The 22,120-nt window shown below is 46.0% G+C and overlaps 2 protein-coding genes across 2 annotated transcripts in view; both read right to left on the bottom strand. All coding sequences in view use genetic code 11, as the record gives it.

Annotated features, from left to right (window-relative positions):
• Positions 1-4,934: 4,934 nt before the first annotated feature.
• EGR_05162 (Tyrosine-protein kinase Fyn) lies at positions 4,935-12,579 on the bottom strand (the record flags this gene model as incomplete). The annotated part of the gene is made up of 8 exons (XM_024494411.1): positions 4,935-5,033; positions 5,168-5,292; positions 8,116-8,258; positions 8,490-8,995; positions 9,393-9,941; positions 10,019-10,267; positions 10,652-10,908; positions 12,492-12,579. 8 exons carry the CDS (start codon positions 12,577-12,579, stop codon positions 4,935-4,937), a joined length of 2,016 nt encoding a protein of 671 aa, XP_024351197.1.
• A 5,510-nt stretch (positions 12,580-18,089) lies between these two features.
• EGR_05161 (Tyrosine-protein kinase transforming protein Src) overlaps positions 18,090-22,120 on the bottom strand; it is a gene marked incomplete at both ends in the record, with an annotated part of 17,391 nt that continues 13,360 nt past the window's right edge. Inside the window, 3 exons of the mRNA XM_024494410.1 lie at positions 18,090-18,202; positions 19,082-19,461; positions 21,806-21,885. Of these exons, the coding sequence (XP_024351196.1) occupies positions 18,090-18,202; positions 19,082-19,461; positions 21,806-21,885 (573 nt within the window). The remainder of the gene's footprint in view (positions 18,203-19,081; positions 19,462-21,805; positions 21,886-22,120) is intronic.

The raw sequence follows: 22,120 nt of genomic DNA, 5'->3' as shown, positions 1-22,120 counted from the left end.
TACTTGTAGAACTGGGTAGCTTAGGGGCGCTAAGCTAGGGCTGCAGTGGTTATAGCGGTGGTCAGAGGGTGAGACACCCTCCAAATCACTTGTTTATTGTTTTGAAAGTCTGTGTCGATATCGCAAATAGCTCCTGCTCTTCTTTAAAACAGTGTACAATTCGCCCGGAACCACCGAGATCATCTACATATTTTGCGAATATGCAGTCCCAATATCGACTATATCGATTTTCTGTCAAAAATGGCTAGCAAATGAGAAGCAAACACTAATTAGAGGGATCTCTCTGCCAAACTAAGGAATTTTCCCCTTCGAATTTACGTTAATTTGTACCCAATCATATTCTTAGCTCTTTAACAACAACCATTGGTCAGTTGATTTTCGAACTCAAAAGTTAATTTAAGCTTTGGTTCTTATAGTTAATTTTCACCCGAAGGCATTTTAAAAATCCCATGACAACTTTGGTAAAAGATGGACCTCAGAATCACTTAAAAGTCTACTAAAATCAAGAAAATGGCGTAAATCTTCTCAGTACTTCTTGGTCACTTTAGCAAGCAATTGAAATGAGTGATGGTTTCGTTCAGAAGGGTTGATGCTTTCACAATTGTCAGATCAGAATGTGGAAAACGACCCGTATGGGGAAAAACTACGGGTTTACGTGTTTCAAACTCGATAAATATGCATCGACCAGACTTTAATGGGGTAATGGTAGGAAAACGAAAAAGCGTTATTTTTTACAACCTCTACCCTATGAAAGAAACAAAGTGCCTTTGTCTTTTTCTAAACCTTCCTATTTTTGCTACCTCCAAAAAAAGCCATTGCTGCAGCAACAGAAAAAATAAACATACCCCTCCAGACGCAATCATATCGACTGTCTAAATGAGAAAACGCCCACTGAGGAAGCGAAACCAGATAACAAAATCTATTAACCCCAAACTCAAACACTGAATCACATCCTTCGCCCGGCTCCGCGTTGTCGGCTGACTTCAAGGCCACGCGTCCACCAATGGCAGCAAACACAGCTGACCAATAGGAAATGAGACCCAGCTATTTTTTTCGGGATCAATGAACTATTTTAGGTGAAAAAGTGGTTAACTCCACCTCAGCAATTGCTAAGGCTAGAAGTCTCACAAACTGATTAGATAAATTCATATTCTAACAAAATTCTCCATCCAAAAATCCTATGATTCAGTCGAGTTTCCATTGGCTATTTCAAGGTCACCCATGCCTTCTAATGGAAGCAGCAACAAAAAATTTGATTTTCAGCTATGCAACCACGGGGTAATTTAAATTGAGAGATTGTCTTGCAGCCGTGTACTATTTACTTACGTCAGACAGGTAAAGCCATAAAACGTGTTCTCTCGGACGAGGCAATCGCGTCAAGGTTATAGTGCTTACAAAAGCCTCTTTTTTTGTTTGTGTGGCCAGATTATCTTTCATGTGCCCTTTGAAATGCGCACAAAGCTCGTGGGGAACGAATGAGGCTAATTAGCACTGTAGAGTGGAGATGCTGCGGTGCTTTGTGAGGTTTCGTGTATGTGTACTACCACCCCTCTCCCTCGTGTCCCCTTCTGAGGTCAGGTTGATTTGTGATTCAGGCAATTGTGTGAATGCCATAGTGGGCAAAAAAACTCGGTGGAGTAAAGGTTACACAGGCTGTAGCTTTGACAACATTCCGTGTCGATTGATCGACTCGTGAGGGGTGATGTCAGTGTAGCCCTGTGCCCCTGACAGCTAAGATCAATAGTAAAGGGACTTTGGAGTTAAAAATTGACTTAATGGCTGCTATTTACAATGTCAACTAAAGTATGGTGCCATAGAAGAGTGGTTTTTGCAATATTTGTCCAAAATATCACTTCTCTATTTATTTAAGGGACTACTGCTTACTATGGCAACCGAAGTCCCCTTCGCATCGTTTGACCTTGAACAGCGTTGCATCAACTTTGATAGAGTGATCAAGAAAAGTTTATCCACTTTAACATTTGCTAGACAGATGGGGCAGGTGTTGCAATCCTCAAAACCAAACAGCCATTTTAACCGCTCAATCAGACTCCCTCCCTACTGTTCAAGGTCGTCGGCATGGGGCCAAATACAGTAGTAGCAGCGAAGCAGTGAGAAATGTTGTTACGCAAGGTGCTTTTAAAGCACTAGTCCAACCTCTCTCCCCCTCTCTCGTCCTCCTCTGTTCCACTTTATTACCCACATCTGGGACAAAATTTATGACTGTCTGGGGAGGCGACTCTGAAGCCGCTTTCGGCTGTGCTATACGGCAAAGTGCTTTGATCCCGGCTGTTTGGCGTGGTAACCAGACCTACGAGGTGGTGCGAAAGGAAAAGCAGAGCCACACTCCATTTGCATCTCCTTTGCCCAGCCTTCCGCCCCCCCCCCCCCGGCCAAAGTTGATTAGTTAAATAACCTGCATTTTGTACTGTGAATCGGAAGGGCAGGCTGGCTCATCCTGGATAGCGCTGAATGAGTCATTCTGATCGGTGCGTGGTTAGCGGTGGAAAGACTTGTTCCGCCGACAAATCTACATGAAACACCCTTCCCCCCTCCCCCACCGTTGAATGTGTGAATCCATGATTTAGTAAAAGTGATACATCAAAACAAAGCGGAACGCGTAGTTGCTTATGTGATTTGTATTTTAAAGGGTAACTTCCGATAACCCAAAAGGTAAATAAACACTACTCCTTGTTACCTTAGACTACCTAAAAATGTGAAGTGGGGAAAAGTGGTGTTATAGCTTCCTATCTGGCAACCACAAAAAGTTTAGAAGTCGTTCCACACCTAAAAGCTGCTTTAAAATTTGTTTCATTAGGATTGCAAAACAACTGTAATCATTAAAACCTTTTCTGGCGCCTTTTTGCACCACTGATCCACTTCCTTCCTCTTTCAGCACCGGAAGAAATCCCAGTATTGACGTTTTATTTAGGCCTCTACCCACTTGTCTGTAGGGAGCCATTAGCAACTTCCAGACGCCTTCTTTATTTAGATCCTAGCCGACATAATGATCGTCCCACATTCCGGTTGTTTCCACTTAAATCAGAGAGTCAAAGGGTGTATTGGCGACTGGTATGGCTATTTCGGGTATAGTCTTGTCATACCACCCATAATTTATGATCCTCTGTTTTGTTTTGGGATAACCTATAATTGACTTAGCAATACCGCAACTGCAGCGCCCCGATCCCTCCCTGAAGGTCTTTTATCAACCGACAGAAGGGCTGGGAGCCTGGAAAATTAGATCCCTATGTTACCAAGCGGGAGTACAGCCCACGAAGACCAAAAGGACTGAGGAATAAAAACATACGCTGGAGCAAGCATTACCTTCCTACATTTCATCAGACCTGCAATCAAGGATGCGAGAAATAGGGGGGGGGGGGGGGATGTAATTTAGTAAGTTCTGGCAAAAACAAATTAAAGATCTTTTTTCTTCCTCCACAAAATTGTGCATACAAATACTGAGGATAGGCAAGCCAATGGGCCCCTTTCCAGGAGGAATGTTCAAGCCTCTGGGTGATAGTGGTACCTCCCAGAAAAACCAATTTTCCAGCTAATTAGCAATCCTGATCTCTGATTGGCTCGCCGCTGTCCCGCATGTCTCCAGCAGAATCGGGAAGGTGCTCTCCAAGTTTTCGGCAAAGCACTTTAAAAACAGTACCTTATCACTTTAATTATTCTCCTAAAGACTTTTAAAGGCGTGGGGGTATCCAAAAGAAGCCTGTTATTAAAGTTCAGAAGAGGCAGAACGCCAACGACAAAAAAACCACTCATAAAAGTTGTAGAAGTCATTACAAGGTAGCCTGAAATCATAAACACTATCTCAGGGTTGGACTGCTAAGTGTCATCAACTTTCCTGGCATGGAAAGGAATTTTAAACTCGAAGTAAAATAAGAAGACAATAGAAGTGGACAGTAGCAACTCATAATTGTGTTTGTAAAGAACTGTGGCTTAAGACATTATGCCAATCGCTGGAAGCCTAAACGCTTTTCTGCAATCTTTAAACTAAAGTAAAATAATCTAGGCACGCTAATGTACTGCTGGAAAGTTAATAATTGTAGGAAAAATCAAAGCCCATGGTAATTACAAATTTGCCTTACCATTTTGTCCCCTTCAAAAGCAGAAAAAGGATGACCTACTGCCAGTCCACAACATTAGAGCGCTTCTTCAAAGAGTGAAATTGTTTTTTTCCGAAGGACTATTGTGTTTGCCAAAAAAGTGAGACACCACACTAGATGGCATGCGGTCCACAAAGGCCACACACACGCTAGCACGCAACTGTCCTTTCAAGGTCGCGTAAATGACATTCAAAGTAACGATTCCTAGCTAGCGGAACTTTTAAATTACCCATCAATGCAATTAAATAATGTTTTTTCTAGTTATTTTTGACAACAGATTCCAAACTCACTAAATTGTACAATCGGAAAAGATACTGGGGACTAGTCTGTGGCGTATTGGATCGCAAAGATATGTATTTTTTTCCTCACTGAATATTGTTTAGTAAAATTAATGTGACCCCTGTCAGATCAAACAAATTAGCTTCTATGATGTGAGTTTCGAAATCCACCTGCTAATATGCCAACCGATTATGACGCAATCAATTTTAGGTTACTCTAGTAAGCGTCTGGGTAAATCTTACTACTTATACCAAGGCAGTAGTTTACTCCACAAAGCGCACTACAATTTGGTAACTGCGCTACAAAGCCCATTCATAAGTCAAAAACGAATTCGGAGCAATATTTATAGCATCACTAAATCGCCCAATAACTTTTGAAAGCATATTCACACCGAATGTCAGTTATACTAGGATTGGCAGGGTTAACTGGATTGATTAAAACGTACTCCTTTGAAATTGAGGGATAGTTAAGCCTCCTGCAGCCCAGAGTGAGTTACTTACAAGACTTTAGGCGGTTCTTGACGGTTTCATTCTACTTTAGGCCTTAGCCAATCACATCGCGGCCCGGGGTTACTACCACGAGAAGGCATCGAATGCTGCACAGCGTTCGTAGGTAGCACTTGATTCCGGACAGAGTGCAGGTCTGAAGTCAACGTCACCATCGAAATTAGCTTTGTGCATAAATTTAACCCAACTAATCACCCATTTTATGTTGGTAGGTGCGAAAAACTACCTCAAATGGATGCTTTTATAACTGGCTTACCAAAAATTACCCACTTTTTTCCACTCCCAAGCGATGGAGGTAGCAGCAACTGAAGCAGAACTAAAGTTCGCTTCCTCTCGCTTCCTCTTTTTCATCGCATTCCGCATGAGGAAGGTCCCACGGTTCTTGAAACTGCAGACTGAAAAAAAGGGGTAGTACGACTCCAAATGCGTAAATAATTAAGACATTGCGAAAATACCTCTACATAAAAATACTGCGCTTCTCACAAAAATGCATTTGTTAATAGGGGATGAAAAATTAGCGCAGACTTGGAAGTTTTTAACGCGCGGGGGCTAAAATTGATTTCAATTGTCCATCCGCAATTCCATTTCAACCAAGGTAAGCTAAACTCCCCTCCATTTCCTCTTCAATTTAAATTTTACATTATCTGTTGTGTCTTGGGCTTGTTTTTTCTTGTTGTAAGCAAAAACATTAAAAAATGTTCAATCGAAAATACCGCAATCTCAGTAAAAAAAGGAGGTGGTCTCGCAACACCTAGAAAAATGTTGCTTGGGGGAAGGCCGGTCGAATTTAGGGGATTTTCTCCAGTTTTGTACTCTAAGGGTTTTAAAAAGGTGTGTGGTGAACCTAGCAACATTTAAAGGAGGAATGGCAATTTCTAGACTGCAATTTTATAGCTAAATGTCAGTGTTTAGAATGCAGACAATAATAACCTAGTTAAAGCTGTGAAAAGCAACTACATGAAGGGTCAAACCTTCAGCTGGCGACATGTTCATTTATCATCCTTTTGGTCTGCTGTCAGTGTTTTTTACGATAGCAAAAACTAGTTTAAAAGATAATAGAGGTGAAGTATCTTGCCTGTCTTTTACCACAAAATGCTGCGTGGACTTCGTGCCTTGTGCGACGAGAGGATGAAAATTGGAGAAAGTATCCTCCCACCCGCCACAACCACGGTGATGCTAAGTGCTCTTGTAGTTGGTTCATTCCATCGTTGAGCAACGCTGTCATGGCAACGATTTTTAGCGATTTGCAGCCCCCTACTTTCTACCCTCTAGGGATTGAGTACATTTCATCGATTTTTTGCAGCTTTGTTTGGGTGTTGGGTGACTCTCACGAGTGCGCGTGTGCGCATCGATTTCACTTCCATTGCCTTCCGCCTCCACCCGCCCACGCTGTGTCCGTGTACTTTTCAGAGTAGACGACTGCTCCCACCAAGGCTGTCTGGTAGACAAGTCCTCACTGGCCAACTCTCTTCCGCCCTCCCACTAGTCTGGCCAGATGATTAAAACGGATCAGCAATTATTTACTCCGACTGCTGTATCCAAAACCAAACCCCATTTTCAGGGTAGCAGCATGAGGGGATGCATTTTAGGGGCGAAAAATGATGCGGAACATATGGCAGACCGTTCCTGTGATTGCGCATCAACGGCGATCGGTGGTAGTAACAAGGAGGAAAGAAAAGCGGAACAAAAAGCGCTGCTTCCCAGTGCGATAACTGCAGAGGATAATAAAGGAGGACCCCTTGATTTATCCTGAATTTCTGCTGACCTAAACAACAAGGTGGGGGTGTTGTGGAGCCATCAGTCACACCTCAAGTGTTGTTGTTATCACACAGAGGATCCCCACTTCAGTCATATCGGTTAGTTTACGTCAACAACCGGCACCAAGGAAGGCTAGAAGAGGGACCCGAGGACCGTAATTAAACCACAACAGAAATCCCCTTGCGTCTTGAAAGAGGATCCAGTAGTGCTGGATTGATGCTAAAGAATTTTATGATGCGATGCGGTAAAGGAGCCTCGAGGCCCGCATTTGTGCGTCCTAAAACATTGACAAGTGAATAAACTTTTGCCTAGCTCACATGCATTGAATAATCGTTGCTATTGCCCCACAATTTCCATCGTTCCTTGCTTCCATGCGCTAAATTCGACTGACAAAGGAATCTAGGAAAGTGTGGGTTTTCGCTTAATTCATCCAAATTCCTTGGCCTTTTAAGCTGCTTCAAGCGGTCCAGTGCTGCCACATTTTGGATAAACGTCGAACTCTTTTCTTGGATGGAGAAAAAATAAATGGATGGATGCGGGGTGGATAAAGACAGAATGAATTGATGGATAGATACGGAATTATTGGATGATGCGGGATGGATGGAAACGGAACGGTTGAGTGAATTGATGGATACGGGGTGGGTGAGGGAGGTTTGGTGGCGGGATGAATGGATGGATAGATGATGAATGGATGATTATGGATGGATGGGGGATGGAGATGGGATATACGGATAGACACACAATAGATGAACGGACGGATGAATGGATATGCGATGGGTACAGAATGGGAGGACGGCTGGATGGATAAAAGATAAATGCAGGATGGATGACTGGATAACTGTATCCACCTCCTTTCACCACATCTAGCTCTTACCATAACTACAACATCCACCGCCTTGGTTTTACCTCTGACCCGCCTCTTAGCACCTGGCTCGCCTCAAGTCTGAGACCGCCTACAAGAGTGGAACTTCTAGCTTGAATCAGCAAAATTGAGTAAATTAGTGAGCCACACCCTCCTTTCATCCAACGGTCCTTTTTAATTTCTGAAGGTGGTGTCTTCGCAGCAGTATCGATCCGTTCCGCGAACACACCATATCAAAGCATCATCCGCAAGTTGGAAGATAATCACCACTGATACAGTGACTACCGTTCCGAGTCAACCATCTCCAGAGCATTCAAGAGAATAGAACGGAGCCCATGAAGTGATTTTTTAGCAAGAAAAAACTTCAGGGCCTAGAAGCATTTGTGAACTTTGCAGATTTCGGTGAACCACCTGTTGCACATCATTACTGAGCTTGAGCATAGCAGCCTGTCATGATTCGATCTCCGTCCACCTTATCTATGCCACTGACCTTCCAGTCCGACTCGTCTGCCTAGCAGTGCCTTCGGGAGTAGCAACCACTACGGGGTATGCCTAGAACCTGTTTGCCTCCAGCAAAGACCATGCCAGCGTTCACTACTTCGCCAAGAGAGGTTCCCGTCCACGAAAAGCGTCATAGAAGAAAGAAATCCGGTCTTCGGAGATCCACCAACAGAAGAACTGGGATTGCTTCCAAGAATGGGAACTGAGCCACGCCACAAAGTCCTTGCAACCCCGTCCAGACTGTAACAGAGCGACCCCGATAAAAATCAATTCCAACTTTTAGTCGATCAAATGTCATGAGAGCTGTTTGGAGTTGGTGGAAGTAGTGATGGTGGTAGGATTAAATACAAGAGAACACACGCGAGAGTGATGGAGAATACACACAAACAGAAAAATAATGGCACATGGAAAATAGTCGTTCCACTTCACTTTCCTCTTTTTTTTACATCCCTCCTTAGAGGGCTTGCTCACACCACAGCCATTGGAGTCGGGGCATCGTTGTGCGAGGGACGGTGAGTGTGGCTGTGATGGTTCCGTTGATGGTGGTGATGATGGAATTCCGTCCCAGTTCTTGCCAAATTTATGATCTCTGCATCCAGATCTTCCTCCTCTTCCTCCTTTCCACCTCCCGCCACTGTATCGGCGTCTATATCTTCCACCCCATCCAATTTTTCGACAGCCTCTACAACTCCCTCGTCCAGATGTCGTGGACGCAAGAGACCTCCTGGAGAGGGTTCGTTAGTGATGGTGGCATTGCGATGGTCTCGCTGATGATAGCCGGTGGGTTCGGAGGCAACGAAGTACTCCTCGAAGTAGGCGCACAGGTACTCGAAGGTCGGTCGACGCTCCGGCGTGGCATCCCACGTCTGAAGCATCACCTCGTAGACACCCTCGGGACAAGCAGATGGACGAGGCATACGATACCCGGAGCTCACTTGGTTTAGAGTCTCGGTGTTGTTCATAGAGGGATAGGGCACCTGAACATTGGGTAGAAGGAGGAAATTAGGAGAGCATGATGGGATTCTGAATTCATCAATCAAACTGTTCATCCACTCACAGGAACAGACATTCATCCGTCTATCCAACCATCCATCCATCCACCCATTTATTCAACCATTCATCCAACCATCCCTCCGTCAACACTTTAAAATTCACTCATACATCCACCCAGTTATCTATTCAGCAATTTATCCACTAATCATCCACCCATCCAACCACTCACCCGTCCATCCATCTAAAAGTCTATGCGTAGAACCTCCAATCTGTCCGCCCGAACTTTCATTCATTTACCCACGCATTCATCCTTTCAACGATACACCCATCCAACCATCGATCTCCAACTGGTTAGTCAGACAGGTTCCTCTACTTCACTACCGAGGGCTCAGTTGGTTGCTGAAAAATCACCGATACCTGGCCGTGGGTGATAATCTCGTAGAGGACAATGCCGAAAGACCAGACATCCGACTTCACCGTGAAGCGTCCTGAGAGTGCAGCCTCCGGGGCCGTCCATTTGATGGGCAGCTTGGTACCATTTTGTGCCACATACGTCTCATAGCGCTCCTCCACGACCATCCGCGCCAGTCCAAAGTCCGCAATCTTCACGGCGTTGTTCTCGCCCACTAGGATATTCCGTGCCGCCAAGTCACGATGGATGTAGCGCTCGCGTTCTAGGTAGGCCATTCCGCTAGCGATCTGTTCAACGGAATGAGAAGTAAAAGAGGACGATTGACTAGGTGAACGAGTGTGAAAGAAAGACAGAGTAGAGTGGACGTAAAAGGCGATGAACTCCGTCCTGAAACAGTGGAAAGAGACGGCACATAATCGATGTGGATGAATGTAAAGTTCGGTAAATCGAAACGAAGGGGGACCGTATTGAGGTAGATTGGTTTCGCTGGAGGGGAGCATTCCCAACCCATCAATTACCTGCGTGGCGGAGAATTTTCCGTTTAACTTGCACTTTTAGCTACAGAAGCTTTCCTATCGTTGCTGACTTTGGTTACTATCTCGGTAGCATGGAGTTCCATCCATCCCGTCCAGTACGCATTTATAATGAACTCTTGTCTCGACTCCTCCATTTTCTGACGTCTGCAAGGGAGATGAGGGGAGGGACAAGGGGCGGCTAAAACCGAATAGACTTCTATGATCGTAGCTATCAGCCCCCCCACCCCCCTACCACCACGACCACTCCCATCAGCCCTAGGTGTCGGTCGGATGATGACAGTGAATGGACACTGTACCATGTCCAGACACTGTACCGTAGCGAACCGAACCGCACATTAACGGCGTGTCTGGGTGCGCAAAACAACTGTTCCGACCCGTTGCTAGGTCCACCTTTACCAGGCTTGGAGACATCAATTGAGGGTAAGGGGAAGACGAGGTGGCCATAATTGTGACGTTGGTTAAAGAATGTGCGTTTGGCATTTCAACACACAAAACCGTCCTGATGATAGAGGGATGTTGATACCTTAACAGCTGAACTGAAGCTTAGGCGCGTAATCCCTGGCGGAGGCGATACAGCGATGGTGAAAACAAAAAATGGTCTCATGAAACAAGAGGCGGTTGAGGAAATGAAAAGTCCGCCAAAAGAAATGTTGGAAACGGTGATAAACTTGGAAAATCCAACCCTGACTCACCTGCGCCATCATGTCGATTAGCGGTCGGAGGGTGAGATGGCGTCCAGGACCATCACGGAGGAAGTAGAGGAGACTACCATGGGGCATCAGCTCGGTGACGATGTAGATGGGATCCTCCACGCACACTGCGTAGAGACGCACCAACCGTGGGTGCCGCGCTGCCTTCATGATGCGCGCCTCCTTGAGAAACTCCTCCGTCGACATAGCGCCCGGCTTCAGCATTTTCACTGCCACCTCTGTTGTTCCGTTCCACGTGGCTGCAAGGAGTGGAAGAACACATACGGATTTTTTCTTGCGGCGACATCAAGCCCTGCTCACCCCACAACTTAGGCTGCTAGACTAATGATGCTTCAAACAATCCAACAAGGAAGAAAGTCATCTGTTCGGTGGGTTACAACATCTGCGGGAAGTAAAAAGAAGGATCAGGCAGCCTACATCGAGCGGCCAGAGATAAATGAAAAGGTATCAAGTGATGAGTCGCATTTGGATGAATGGACAAGTGAATTCGGCGGGAATAAGTAAATTAAGCCGAATGAGTGGACGATGACCTTCACCGGTCGTGCATGCCCCCAATTATTTCATCCCAAAGCCTCGGTAAATCCAGCTGAACCTTCAAAGTCTTCAACTGTTCCAACAGTTAAAGAAGTGAAAATAAATCATCATTGTCTTTGATGGTATAAATGTCTTATTTCATGACATCTGGATTATTCAAGTTCACTTGAGACTAGAACAGACGCTCCAGCGGCACGACACCGCAACGACAAAAAAAATCGACTAGTCAGCCAGTCAACCAAACGAAGAGCAACCAGCCACCCGTCAGCCAGTACTGATGGAGTGTCGAGGATTCAGCATCCGCCTATCTAAACGCCGAAAGTGAAATAAAGGCGACGGTAAACTCAAGCCGAGTTGTCAAAATGGGGAAAAAATGGAGTAATAAGTATCTGTAAACAGACGGAAAAAAGATGCTTCATTGTTTACCTTTACCTCTGTACTGCATAACCAGCCAAGGCCAACAGAAAAACATATTTAAACAACGACACGAAAATTCAGATTGCAAAACCGATTTTTGAAATGTTGACCTCAACTTTCTAAACTTATTCTGGCGTCACAAATACGTGACACGCGTGTCCACTCGATTCATGGTAACTGATTGCACTAATTCATATTGCGAACAGGCTGGTTGAAGACTTCTTGACCTGGAAATAATTCCATCGGATTTTAGCTAAGGAAGACAATCGGCGAGACATCAGAACAATAGAACCTCCTGAAAGCGGTAACCGTCGTTTATTCAGGCAGAGACGAAGAAGCTCAACACTATAGCAATCTCGTGACATACCAAGTGACAACGCTACAAACATCTGGCGAAAAGTGTCAACTGTTCAAGACTCGCAGAGGTTTGTTTACCACTCCACCTTCAGGCAGGAGTAGTAGAGATCCATTCCACTAGGATTTAGAAGAATAGCTGGCGCATCATCACGAAAAAAGATCGGAAAATCGGCATCAAACAGCCAACTGGTTGCCATTGTGCATCTAGACGGGGCTGGTGGTGTTGCATCCCGGTCAAATCTGGTAGAGTCACTAGACGGGCGACCACAAAATAACGTCATGAGGATTAGTATCAGCAGTGGTGGTTAACCCGGTCTTAGCGGAACGGACAGACAAGCGAGAGGGAAGGTGGCTGTAAAACGTTTCCCTTCCTCCCCTCGGAAAAAAGGATCGATTGTGCGTGCGCCCCCTCTTCAGTGGGGCGTCAGCTGTTGGTGTTACATGATCGAGAGGATTGGAAATGCACGCCGTTTGGCCTCCTCCCACCCGCCTACTGACCACCGTGGAGGCATACCAGAGGTTACAGCCGGTAGATGAGAACACAGTGCGTCGGCGATAGTGGTGTTGTGATGACAGAGATTCCAGGGCTTTGTGATAAACATTCTAACGCTATTTGAAGCAATGAAGCAAGCTATTCCGACTGTAGATATTTAGCACAGTATTTTTCATGAAATGGACATTCAGCAAGGAATTTCATGTGCCTCTGGAGATGCTTAAACTGAAAATATCACATTAAAGTAAAGGTCGGAGAATATACTGAGGATTTAAAAACCCCGGATAAGTCGACAAAAAAAATAAAACACCTGTAGCATTTAATTCTATCCATTCGACATAACCTCCTCTCCTTCCTATCCAACTCCTCTACGAATGAACCGCGGAAATCACTTCATTGGTAGCGAAGGCGGGAGGTTCCATGGGGCTTCGGGAGAAGCCTCTGGGAGGCTTTCGGATTCAATTCCGTCAATCTTGTGTCGTCAAGTGACGTCTTTTCCACAGACGCTCAGCAAACGATTTTATGTGTACCATTGGATGGTTTTACCGAGCATTTCAATCCCAGATCAAGAGTGGTAGATAAGCGCCGAGGCCTACATATCTCCAGGCTGATTGTATCCTCTCCGCCTCTTTCGAAAGCATCAGTTTTGTAGCAGAAAGACTTCCGAGAAGCAACTGAAAGATTTATCAAGGGACGCGCGGACCAACAGTATCGAGGATCCGTCGCATTGAAGTATGCGTTGAGACCTATACATCATTTCTCTCTGTCACCTCCTGTGATCCGTGTCCCGTGTGGGAGTATGTCGAAATTACCGCACCCCAGTTTTACTTCAGGAGACTCTTCGAGGTGATGGAAAAGTATGGAATGAAAACGAACGTCCCCTTCCTCTAGCTGAAATGGGAGACAGTAAAAGCTTCCAGGGACGGAAAAACAATCAATTTCTCCTAGGAAAGACTTCAACGAAGCAGTTGAAGATGACCTTGAAGGACTAATGACGAAGGAGTCAAGTCATCAGCATTGCCTTTTGTAAAGTGAAGATGGTGAAACACTTAGACACTATCAAGAAAACACCTTTCGTCTTCTACTCCAGCGATTGGGAACCGAGGGGGACGGGGACTGGGCTGGGTTGAAGAAATTGACCGAAATTATTACCCACACCACAGCATCGTGTCATCCACCCTGCACCTGTGCTGACTCACACCTCATTTGACGAAGACGGCGACACACACGCACGCACACACACATACCGGGTGAAATGAGAAGGCGGATGGGTGTTTGTGGGTGTGTGGGTGAGAGGGCGAGATGTTGCACGCGCTTCGCATGTTCGTTGCATGCGCACTGCATGCACACACACACAAAGAGTCGTAAAGGCACGAGCGGTGTACGATGCTATCGCCTCCTCGCTTTCCTCCCAACATAATGCAGGAAACAAACAACGCACTCATTAAAATGCCTAAAATCACGCGCTTCTTTTTGTTCTGCCACGCGCTTCAGATGGGGGTTGAGGCTCACCTTACCGACATCTCTCCGTCACACCTCCAATGACAAAAAAGGGTCCCAACGGTATTCCACACTTTCGCCTTTCATTTGCACGAAGGCATTCCATTTTTTTTGGACACACTTAAGCAATCGGAATGTGATCGTTTAAAAGTACTGAGGCACCTTTAAATAGCAGGAAGAATGCTGGAGTTGGCATAGGTTACAAGAATCGAAGACGTTGCGCGTAGAAAACGTGACAAAAGCAAGCCTTAGGCACCTCCTACTTTCATCTCTCTCTTACGAACCATCCATCTCACATGTGATTGTTCAGTTAATCAAGTTTTAACTCTTGAATGCCTAAAATGACATCGACTACCACCTGTAGGGTATCAATATCCAGTTGGAGAACCGTCTACAAGACGTTGCGTGGTTGGCGTGTTTGGAGTGGTTAGAATCACCCCAACCACGTGGTCACACTGCGTGATAAACGGGTTGCAGTCGTAGTGGTGGCACATCCCCTGAGTCACTCACGCATGTGGATGCTTCGTGTCTGCCACTGTGTGGCTCCTTTCCTATCTCGACGTTGTGCCCTCCCCTCTCCTCACCTCCGCACCCCACTCCACATTGTGCCTGAGTCAGACTAACGACGTGGAAGGGGACAGGAGGAGACAGAAGAGGAGAAGAGACAAAGAACATTTCCAGGGCTGGTGTTAAGATGAGCTTACGTGCGGAGTAAGACGATAAGTCTTCCACACTCTACTTTGAAGCGCATTTTCTCCGATCAGGTGAAACTGAATAATCGAATCAGATGTCAGGAACAACTGTTCACCATGAGGAGATAATGAGACTAATAGCTGGTCTAGGGGACGAAAATTGTGACATCGAGATGGCCAGGTGGGTACGATGAGGCCTTTCTTTTCAAAATGTCACACCCATCTTTTAAGAATTCAAAGGAGTCGACACTTTCACATCAAGATTTAGCTCAGTTTAACCTCACGGCTAACTGGGCGAGAATGCGACCCCTGTCCGGTTGGTCTTGAAGAATATTCCTCTGATCCAAATGAAATAACCAAAGAGAGTGTTGGAGACGACGCTTAAAAAGGGAAATGAGCTGTTCAATACGTTAATTGTTTTCTCAACTTATGGTATGGTCACGGACAACATAGAGGCTCCGCCAGCATACCCTTGCCGGACGACCCAACTCCTGGCCATTCCAGTAGCTCCAAAAGCCACTCTGTATTTCGGCAATACATATCCCGCCCGAGAATTGTGTCTTCTTTTCCCGTTAGGAAGTCTCGAGGCATAACGCTAAAGCCTGTCTCACGATCAACCTTAGTTATAGGAGCGAACACACCCAAACAACGTATTCGGGAGGGATAATCGAGGTCAAACCCTTCAAGGCAGGCAGATGAGAGTAATAAACGCACCGAAACTTCACTGGAAGCAAATAAAACCGGAAAGGAGGGTGGGTGTGTATTACTCAGGCTCTTTAAAAGGTCCCGTTTGCTTTCTGTGATCTCACTCGCCCGCCTTCTCGCCCAGCCGGGAGAGATAGCATCGCTCTTGCGCCTGGGATGTGCGCGAGTGTGTAAATGTGCAACGAGCCTGATATAGCTCCTGCTTTCTCTCGCTCGCCTATTCACTTCTCAGTGTTGTCGATGTTGTCGTTGAATATGCAAGTCAGCTGCCGTGCGGTATGCAGCAGTCTACCCAGCCCTCCTTCCCCTCTCTCTCTCACACACGTACATACACAGCCACACCACAAACAACTGCTGGAGGTGTGTTTTACAGAGGCGGGAAAAAGAAACGGTTCATCGTTGCCAAAGCTTGAAGTGTAAGGCGTCAGAAAGACCCTACCCTTTCAAATGGAATCTCACATCAACCGAGTAAATAGCGGCGGGAATTTTGACACCAAGGTGGTAGCATGAAAAGAGGCCTGACAAGCTACCACTAATATCATGATTTCTTGTCCTTTCACCAAATTACAGAATCACTTTTCCTCTGGAGGTAAAGAAGGTAAGATGGTTGGTCTCTTCGGTATTTTAGCGGAGTTCCATATTCAACCTCCCAATCTCTCTTTCGGTTCGAAAGTATTGTTTTGAGAGGGATGGACAAAAGCAGAGGGGCAAAAAGCCAAGCCATCACTAGAAGGGAGATAAGAGATGCATGCCCTATGATTTGGTAGGAACCCAGCAAGTTGATGTCAGTTTCCAGGCCTCTCAACTCCCGGCAACTTTCTCTATCTTTAATCAGTGGTCCGGAGCCATCGCCTTGGAAGCGGTCAAAAGTGAAGAGCCATCACGTCAAACAACAATTAATTAAACCGACTACTGAGGGGTCTACAGACGATTCTATTCCACGTCACTTCACCACATATGACGCAGGGACAGTGTGGTGCCGGTGTGCAATGTGGGGTGCGATCATCGTGACGCATCTTCCATTCCTATATGGGTACGCACGGGTGGATATGTGTGTGTGAGTAAAAGCAAAAGGGAGTGACTGGACGAAATTGTGAAGTAAACAAAAACACGCGCACAAGAGTATACTATGTGAGAAATTTTCTTCGTTTCCGTCGTCGTCAAGATGTCAGGGATGGGAAAGAAGGGACGGAGGAAGGAGAAGAGGGGGGTGGAGGTTAGCGAAAGGCGATGACCGCCGCGCTGTTCTCCTCGGGTGATTTTGGAAGCTTTTTGGTGATAAGCATTACCCATTTTCATGGATGTTATTCTCTTTCGACCTTTCATAGCGGTGGTCGAAAGAACCACTTAGTGGCCGAAATTTCGGTGTAAAATAGGTCAAACTGCCACCTTGCCGACTGTCTGGTCAAAATCAAATCGAAGTTTTGCAACGTTGCCTACCATATAATTGTCTCTACGATTCTAATGAGGGCAAAGGTTGATTTCGGTATCAAACTATTAGGTCCTGGATCGCCAGAATATCGACGGTACCCCGTCATTTCAAACCTACTCTGCACCGTGGTCAGTAACCGAGCAGAGTTGGAGAACTCCGAGAAATAAACAACATTCGAACAACATATTGCTACCAAACCATACTGAAAGCAGCCAAGTAGAATTAAAATGGTAGTAAAGTGGAAAGGAAGAATATGCGACACGGAATGTACAGGTTTGTCCACCTTCACAGAACTAATTGAAGTCAATTTTATTGCCATCATCGCGGAGGGATGCCTTTCAAAAAGTAAGGACACCAAACACCGCCCACCGCGCTACAAAAAGCCCAACGGAAGCGTTCAAATATTCAGCATTTTCAGCGTAGACTCTTGCATGTGAGGAAGAAGGCGTCTTCCCCTCCTCTACCAGGTGGTGAAAGATCCTCCGAAAGCATTAAACTCCTTAGTGAAGTTTGCATGATGGTGACACTGGCGCAGAGGAGACACAGCTTGTTCCTACTTGTGGAAAGCAAGCTTCTCTAACCATGGTAAAAAAACCCGAACAATCTCCCTCTTTGAGTACCATGGCCAGAATGCCCACAATGACGAGGTAGGATGGATGAATGACTAACTTCGGAACTACTATATGCTCGTCAGGAGTGGAACCTGTCCATCCAAGCCACCCCCAGAAAGCTTCCTTACCTTGCTGATTTGTTCCCAAAAAGATCGCATGCGTCATCCAATTCAATATCCACCTCCTTGGTCTCAGTTCTCACATTCCACGAGGGTCATTTGTGATCACAATACAGCCAGAAGGGGCGCTATACCTTAATCAACCGACCAATCTACAGTGATTCATGTGCCAAATGCTTCCATCTTTTCGTTTTGCGGCTAAGGTACATTCTCTAGCCAGAGGGTGCAAACGATATTGACAACCGTGGAGTCAACGATCCTCGGGAGTTTCTTGACGTCAGAAAGGTAATATGGCTCACAAACTTAAAAAAATGTGATGGACTGATTTATTAATCACGGTACAACCAGCCTCCAGCTAACTCCACCACTTTGGACCACCATGGCTTATTATAAAAGGCAAACCTGTCAGCAGATCAACCTGCCCAATGTAACACCCTTTTTCACCTCATTTCCACATGTCTGATTGCCCTTATAAAGCTCGTCTAATAGATTGGGGGAAAATAAAATGTGAAACACAAATCATTGGGGCGGCAGAGTCAAAGCCGGCCTTAAATGGGTATCTACAACTCAACTGCTTTTACGATCACGGAGTCACTGAGTCCTCGCTCGGAGTGGACCATAACCATCACCACCACTACCATCACTGGTGGCAAATTGCACTCCACCCAACCACCTACCCGCCCAACCCAGCGAGTCAACAGAGCAACCGGCCGGCCGGCAAGAGCGGTAACTCAATTGTGGCGTTAGCTCAGTTGCCCGGAATGTGTGTGTGTGCGAACGACCGAACGAACGAGCGGGCATTAGTCTTATCGCTACCTTCGTTAATGCGTGTATATGTGGTGCTTGAGCTTGCGTGTCTGATCAAATCACTTGCCTCCGCTACAAAACGAAACGAAGTGAGGCCTGAACACAGAATTAAAAAAAGTAACAATAAATAAGGGATGAGGAAGCAATACTTTCGTTTTTCCGACCACCAAAAGTTGCGCTTAATTCCGAATGCCCGGTTGAGATTTAAAGATAGGTTTAGTCAGTGTGAGGTATTCGGGATTCGGGATTAATAGAGCCACAGTGAATAGACGGGCATAGGTGAGATGGATGGATGGATGAATAGATACGAAGGCCAAGGATGAATAAATTGAGATATCTTGGCCGGATGGATGGATGAACACAATGATTGATGTATTCAGGTTGAGTGGATAGATTGGTGGATGCATATGGCGAAGATTCCACTGTCTTGCGGACTTGGCTCTCCTACCAAATGACTGTCAAGGAGACCCTCATCTAATAGGTAGATGGATCGGAAGCGCATGGATGGATGGACAGAAGTGGAGACAAGGGAATGAATGCTTCTAAGGATGGATCGGAGACGACTGGATGAGTAAGAGTCACTCTGGGCTCTATCAAAATGGCTCCTCCAAGAGTAAATTACCAAATATAACCCCCTACCCATCAATCCAACATTAATCTGCGTACATTCGAAAACCATTAAATCGGCAAAGTGCAAATCACAAGCCCTCAGAACAGAAAATACAGCACGGATGGATTGAGATACCTTTCCAAACCTCTCCAAACTGTCCCGCACCAAGACGTTGTAACAGAGTGATTGAGGTTCGAGGAATCTCCCAGTGGTCCTTCGTCTGCACCGAGAGGTCAGTGGTCAGGGGAGGAGGTCGAGGGCAGGCACGAGTTAGGCGTCGACAAAGACCATCTGCCTCTGCTGAATAGTGCTCTACGAGGTCACGCAGGCTGGGAAAACCACGTTTTGTGGAGATGTAGAAACCACCGCCGCCGCCACCGAACTGCTTTACGCGGTAGTGCTTCACCGTGTCGGTGGCATGCGAGGTAGTGGCGTCCACCTCACGATCACGGACGGACAAGGTCAGAGTGCCTAAAGTGGTGATTGAAAAGACAAAAAAAGAATTCATTTTGAGACTTCGAGAAAGCGGTGTGTTTCACTTATTTAAAAATTGAGAAACCTTCTCCTGCCAAACCAAGACCGACCAAATTTAGGCGCATGAAGCAATCTCAGCCAGCTTCATCAAATAGGACACTGAAGTCGTTTAAAAAGGAAACTGACACCGACCTCGGGGGGCCTTAATGGGGTCAGGACTCTACGAGGAGGGATGACTCAACTTGTTTTCTCCTCTCACCATCAAAAACAAAATATGGCCACCGGGGTTCGGAAGGGCGGTTTCTTTCCCACAGTAAGAGAGGCTTTCTAAGTTGTACTGTCACGAGGAGAACAAGATGATTCGACAATATCCGAATGTAAAACTCTTATTCGACCAGTTTCAGGGAAGGAAATGGATGTTGACCTCTAGGGTCCTTCCCAGAGTTCGACATTCCAAAGGGAGAAGATGACAGCATACAATTTTTGGTCGGAAATAAAGTGTCCCTTTCGTGATGTCCTAAGGAGGCTGCCACCTAGTCTCGGTGACACGCAATCCTAGCAGCCGTCTAGCCCACCAACGACGGAAGGCTAGAGCCTTAAGATTATTCATTCCATTTTTGGCCTTGTCCCTGTCGTGACTGACAACTTACTTTCATGACTAGGAAATATCAAAACTCAGGCTAAGCGTAGGCAGCTAACATTAGAAAAAACCGCCATTTCTGGGATACTTTACTTCCCAGCACCGGTTCCCGTGAAGTTTGAGAAAATGATAAAGCACCCTCCGTCCTAAGATAGGTTAACGACTTCTACAATTCCTTACAGAAAGAAAGTAAACCACAAGATAGAAATGTTGGGTAGAGGCAGCCAATGGCAGTCATTGTATCCTACACCGAAAGAAAAACGGTGTTTTGGAGTTTGGGGAGGAAGCGTTTGGTACTCTAGCATCGCCTCCCGGGATCTCTGCCAAAAGAGATGCCATTCCAAGACAGTAAAATACACAATTTCGGGTTCTTTTAAAGCACTCACCTCATTCAGCGTTGACAGCTCTCCTTCCTGCTAGCAGTTGTGAATGTCCAGAGTTAATAGTTGTGACAAATTCGGTCGTATAATTAATCCCTTTCATGTGGAATTTTCGGAGCTATTTATCAACACTTTCTAGTAACGATGAGAACCATGGCAGAACTAATCGACGCAAAAACTGAAGGCAGGGAGGAAAAGAGGTGTCAAGGAGTAACGACGGTTCGAGTGCAGAGTTCCCCTCTGAAAATTATTTGAACCTTGAAAATTGACCCAAACTAAGTTTCCATATCGGTGGTGAAAGTAGCGGGCACACCCACCTTAAACTACTTAGGAGCATAACTGGAGCATTGATGACAAAGTGACAAGTTTGACGCGTCCACTATAGAGGTTTCAGAGGGGCATCAGCCGCCACAGCCCTCAAAGGATACGTTCCATCTGTTCAAATGCCCTCAGATCGGGAGCACCTTACGTCCGATGTGTTAGTGACACGATTTAATACAAGCAGTTGCCATAGCCTGCTGAAAAGCACGTGTCAGGCGTGTGACGCGGGCAGTGAACTTGTCAATAAGCTAGAATAAACAGATGGGCTATTCATAGAGCTAAGACAGGGGGCGGACATGGAGACACAAGTTAATAACACACCCCTCATAGTTTGAAGCAGGGAACACATCGATGGGACAACATTCCGCAGAGCCACCAGTGGACTGCCAAGTTCGTCAGCATCTTGAGAGGATGGCGTCCAACATAGCTACTTTGATTGTCGACACCGAGGTCCGCAATCAGTCGCCCTAGGATACTGTGCTGACACATTATTACAGTCGTCTTCCATGCATGTCTGCAGGCAGACGCGAACAAATGGCACAACAATATCCTCTCCCTTTCTCACCCTCCTCCCCTCTCACAGTCTCTATAGCCAACGCCCTAATTTTTCACTTCCTGCTCTGGCGCTGCGCCAAAATGGGAGCTCCCATTCAACTCCTGCCCATGGGACAGCTTTCGTTGTCAGGCCTACAATTGATGTCAGTTTTAGTGCAGCAGACTGTTTAGAGGATGTCGCTATTGCAATAACCTCGGAGGACTGTTTCAATCAGTAGTCTACGATTTGTGGTATAAAGCTGCCTCCATTAAAACGAGTTCCTGTAACATTTGAAAACCGGAATTTCCAACGTCAGGTAATAGCTACGAAATAAGTACATCCAGTTAAAGTTTAGGCTTTTAGTCCATAAATCTTAAGCTTCTCAAAAAAAAGAAAACATCACCCAAGTTATTTCAGATGATAAATGACGGTGGTGATGATAAATCACGCAATCACGAAATCATACGACTGACTGTCTGGCTGAATGAAAGCAGGGTTGGGTGACTGACCGACTGAGGCGAGAACTGCTCAGTCTAGAGGGAGAGTAGCGGCGGCGGCGGCAGTGGCAGAACTCTACCACTGCTCCACCCTAGTCAAGGGGGTGGGGGGACAGAAAGACGAGGGGTAGAAGTGGGTTGCTAATTCTGTCTTTATGGTCTATTTTTCACCCTCCCCCTCCCCTACCCCACCCCTCGCCATTGCTCTTCTGTTCGCTCACCCATTCACCCACCCGCCTGGCCGGCTAGTTGCTAAGACGGACAATGGAGTGTCCGATTTACTGAAAAAAACAACACGGCACAGTGGAGCACGACAATAAGATTGAG

This window comes from Echinococcus granulosus (genome assembly GCF_000524195.1).
Source record: "Echinococcus granulosus chromosome Unknown EG_S00036, whole genome shotgun sequence".
Classification (NCBI taxonomy): domain Eukaryota; kingdom Metazoa; phylum Platyhelminthes; class Cestoda; order Cyclophyllidea; family Taeniidae; genus Echinococcus; species Echinococcus granulosus.
Note: the sequence above shows the minus strand (reverse complement) of the source record. Positions and strands in the feature narration are given on the sequence as shown.